General features: G+C 51.1%; 1 protein-coding gene across 2 annotated transcripts in view; it reads left to right on the forward strand.

Annotated features, from left to right (window-relative positions):
• The window catches only part of LOC122552138 (hepatocyte cell adhesion molecule-like), an 18,949-nt gene extending 16,783 nt beyond the window's left edge, over positions 1-2,166 (forward strand). For both annotated transcript variants that reach the window (XM_043694626.1, XM_043694625.1), the window contains exons 5-6: positions 244-369; positions 510-2,166. In XM_043694626.1, the coding sequence (XP_043550561.1) occupies positions 244-369; positions 510-547 (164 nt within the window). In that variant the 3' untranslated portion in view covers positions 548-2,166. The remainder of the gene's footprint in view (positions 1-243; positions 370-509) is intronic.
• Positions 2,167-2,480: the final 314 nt, after the last annotated feature.

Here is a 2,480-nt window from a genome sequence, read left to right on the forward strand (position 1 = left end):
GTGTCTGTGTGAGTGTGTCTGTGTGAGTGTGTGTGTGTCTGTGTGTGTGTGTCTGTGTGTGTGTGTGGGTGTGTCTGTGTGAGTGTGTGTGTGTGGGTGAGTGTGTGTCTGTGTGTGTATGTGAGTGTGTGTGAGTGTGTGTGTGTGCGAGTGTGTGTGTGTGTGAATGTGTGAGTGAGAGCCTGTGTCTTGCCTGTGAAGACTGTAATGACCTTACCTATACTGAATTGTTCCCCTCTCCAGCATCTCCAAGCTTCCCGCAGTGCAGTCCAGATTGGGCTTTGACGAAGAGACATCATTACCTGCTCGTCATCATAACCGTGGCCTCTGGCATCGTCTTGATGAGCTTGTTGATATATTCCACAAAGGGTGAGTATCCCATCCACTCGGTAGTTCCACAATGTTGACTGAATGGTGGTACGAAGGAGTCCGTGTATCTGAAAGGAGCATTATGTCGGTGACTTCATGGTGAAGTGTAATCCCCTTCTCTTTCCCATTCTCTCTTGCAGTCGGTAAGATCGCTCTCCAGAGAACCAGGTCAAAGTAAGCAGCCAGCGAGGGGCCGAATGTTTGAATCCAGCACATCATCGCAAGCAATGCTGCACCTCCCTCAGATATTTGCCACCGCGGTTTGAAAATGTCACTGACCAGGATAGGATCCCTGACCATTTTTTGAGTCACCCAGTCTCATCCGTTCAACTGTTTCCTTTGTGAGCATTATCACCAACAAGACAGCATGGTGAAGCCGTGAGAGAGCTACCTATCTCTGACGGCGGTTGAAAGTTAAGGATCGTCATGTCTCAGACGAGGGTGAGACCCTTCATGGCCTGGTCAGCCAGAGCAGGAACTGAACCCACGGTGCGGCGGCTATCACAATGCTTGAACAATCTGGCCCACCCAGCGTGCTGAGCTAACCGACCCTGACTGATGCTGCAATCCTTAACCTCACACACTTCGCTTCAATCTCAACTCAAGCCCCTTCACTGGTTCCTTCGAATAATTCACTCAGGGGATGTGGGTGTTGCTGGTTCGACCCAGCATTTATTGCCCATCCCGGATTGTCCAGGTGGGGGCAGTTCAGAGTCAACCGCATTCACTGTAGGTCTGGAGTCACGCGTTGGCCCAGACCAGTAGGGCTGGCAGTTTCCTTCCCTGTAGGACATTAGTGAACCAGATGGGATTTACCGGCAATGTATTCATGATCATCATTCAATTTTTAATTCCAGACGTTTATTGAGTTTAATATTTTACTGTAGCAGAATTCGAATCCAGCCCCCCCCACACACAGCGTTACCTGGGTCTCAGGATTAACAGTCCAACGATAATACCACTGGGACATCGCCTCTCCTCATCCATCCCCAACTGATGCTGCATCCCTTACCTTCCTGGACATCTCCCTCTTTGCCCCCTTTCCACAACCACACTGATACCTCTTCCTGTCCGGAAACTGTCGAATTCACAAACTCAGCGGTCTCTCCAAGTGGAGGATAACAGCGCCATCTCTCCCTGCCCGGAAAGCCCGGCATTCCAGCCCAGCACCTCTGCCAGAAACACGGGCAGGAATGCTCCGGTCGGGATCGACGCACTAGGAACCGAAGATGGAGGCGTTGACTCCTGCTGTGACGACGGGGACAGAGTGTCCCCACAGCGCAGCCAATTCCAGCTGAACTACGGAGCATTTATCCACCCTTCCCGAGCTTAGTGAAGCGGAGCGGGCACTTGACGAGGGATTTTGGGAAGGGGAGCTGGCGGAGGAGAGCCGGAGAGTTACCCCAATCGGGAATTCGACAGCTGCGGTGAGAGGGAGGGCTGACGAGAGAGAGGGTGGGGAGAGGGGGTTTTGCCAACACTTTGGCATGGGGATGGACAGCACATACTGAATAATCCCAAGAGCACCATTTGCTACAATAACCCCCGATTCGGGCCAAATGCTGGTGATCCCAAGTGATACCGCAGACTGGGCTGGCCAGCGGGCAAACTGACTCAGACTGGCACTGCGGGTGAATGTCAGTTTACCAGGTATACAGAGGTGTCATATGCCTACGCTTTGCAATAGCCCAGAATGAGAGCAGCTGTTGGTTGTTTGAAGGAGTGGGCAGGACGTGTAGAATAATCCTGCCCGTGCCGATGGAGACTGTAACCATCAATAAATCAGAAAGCCAATAACATGCCTCATCGCTGGAAGCAGACTATATTTACAAGGACGGACTCTTTCACATCAATTCAAATGAATGTACTGAATTCCTGCAGTGTTTTCAAAACTAAGTGGGCACTTTTGGGAGGTGGGGCAGAGTGTATTGTTACCCTCAAGACAAGATTGTAGCCTAGCCAGAAACCAGTCTGTGTAAATTAGCCAGTGCTTGGAAATTGGGCACGCTTACGAAAGGTGGGAAATGGGCAAACAGAGGGTGCGTTTCCATCACATCGATAAAGTTTCCATCACATACAGACAGGGGGTTATGAAGGGGTTTCACACACTC

The sequence above is a fragment of the Chiloscyllium plagiosum genome, chromosome 8 (genome assembly GCF_004010195.1).
Source record: "Chiloscyllium plagiosum isolate BGI_BamShark_2017 chromosome 8, ASM401019v2, whole genome shotgun sequence".
NCBI classification, from domain to species: Eukaryota; Metazoa; Chordata; class Chondrichthyes; order Orectolobiformes; family Hemiscylliidae; genus Chiloscyllium; species Chiloscyllium plagiosum.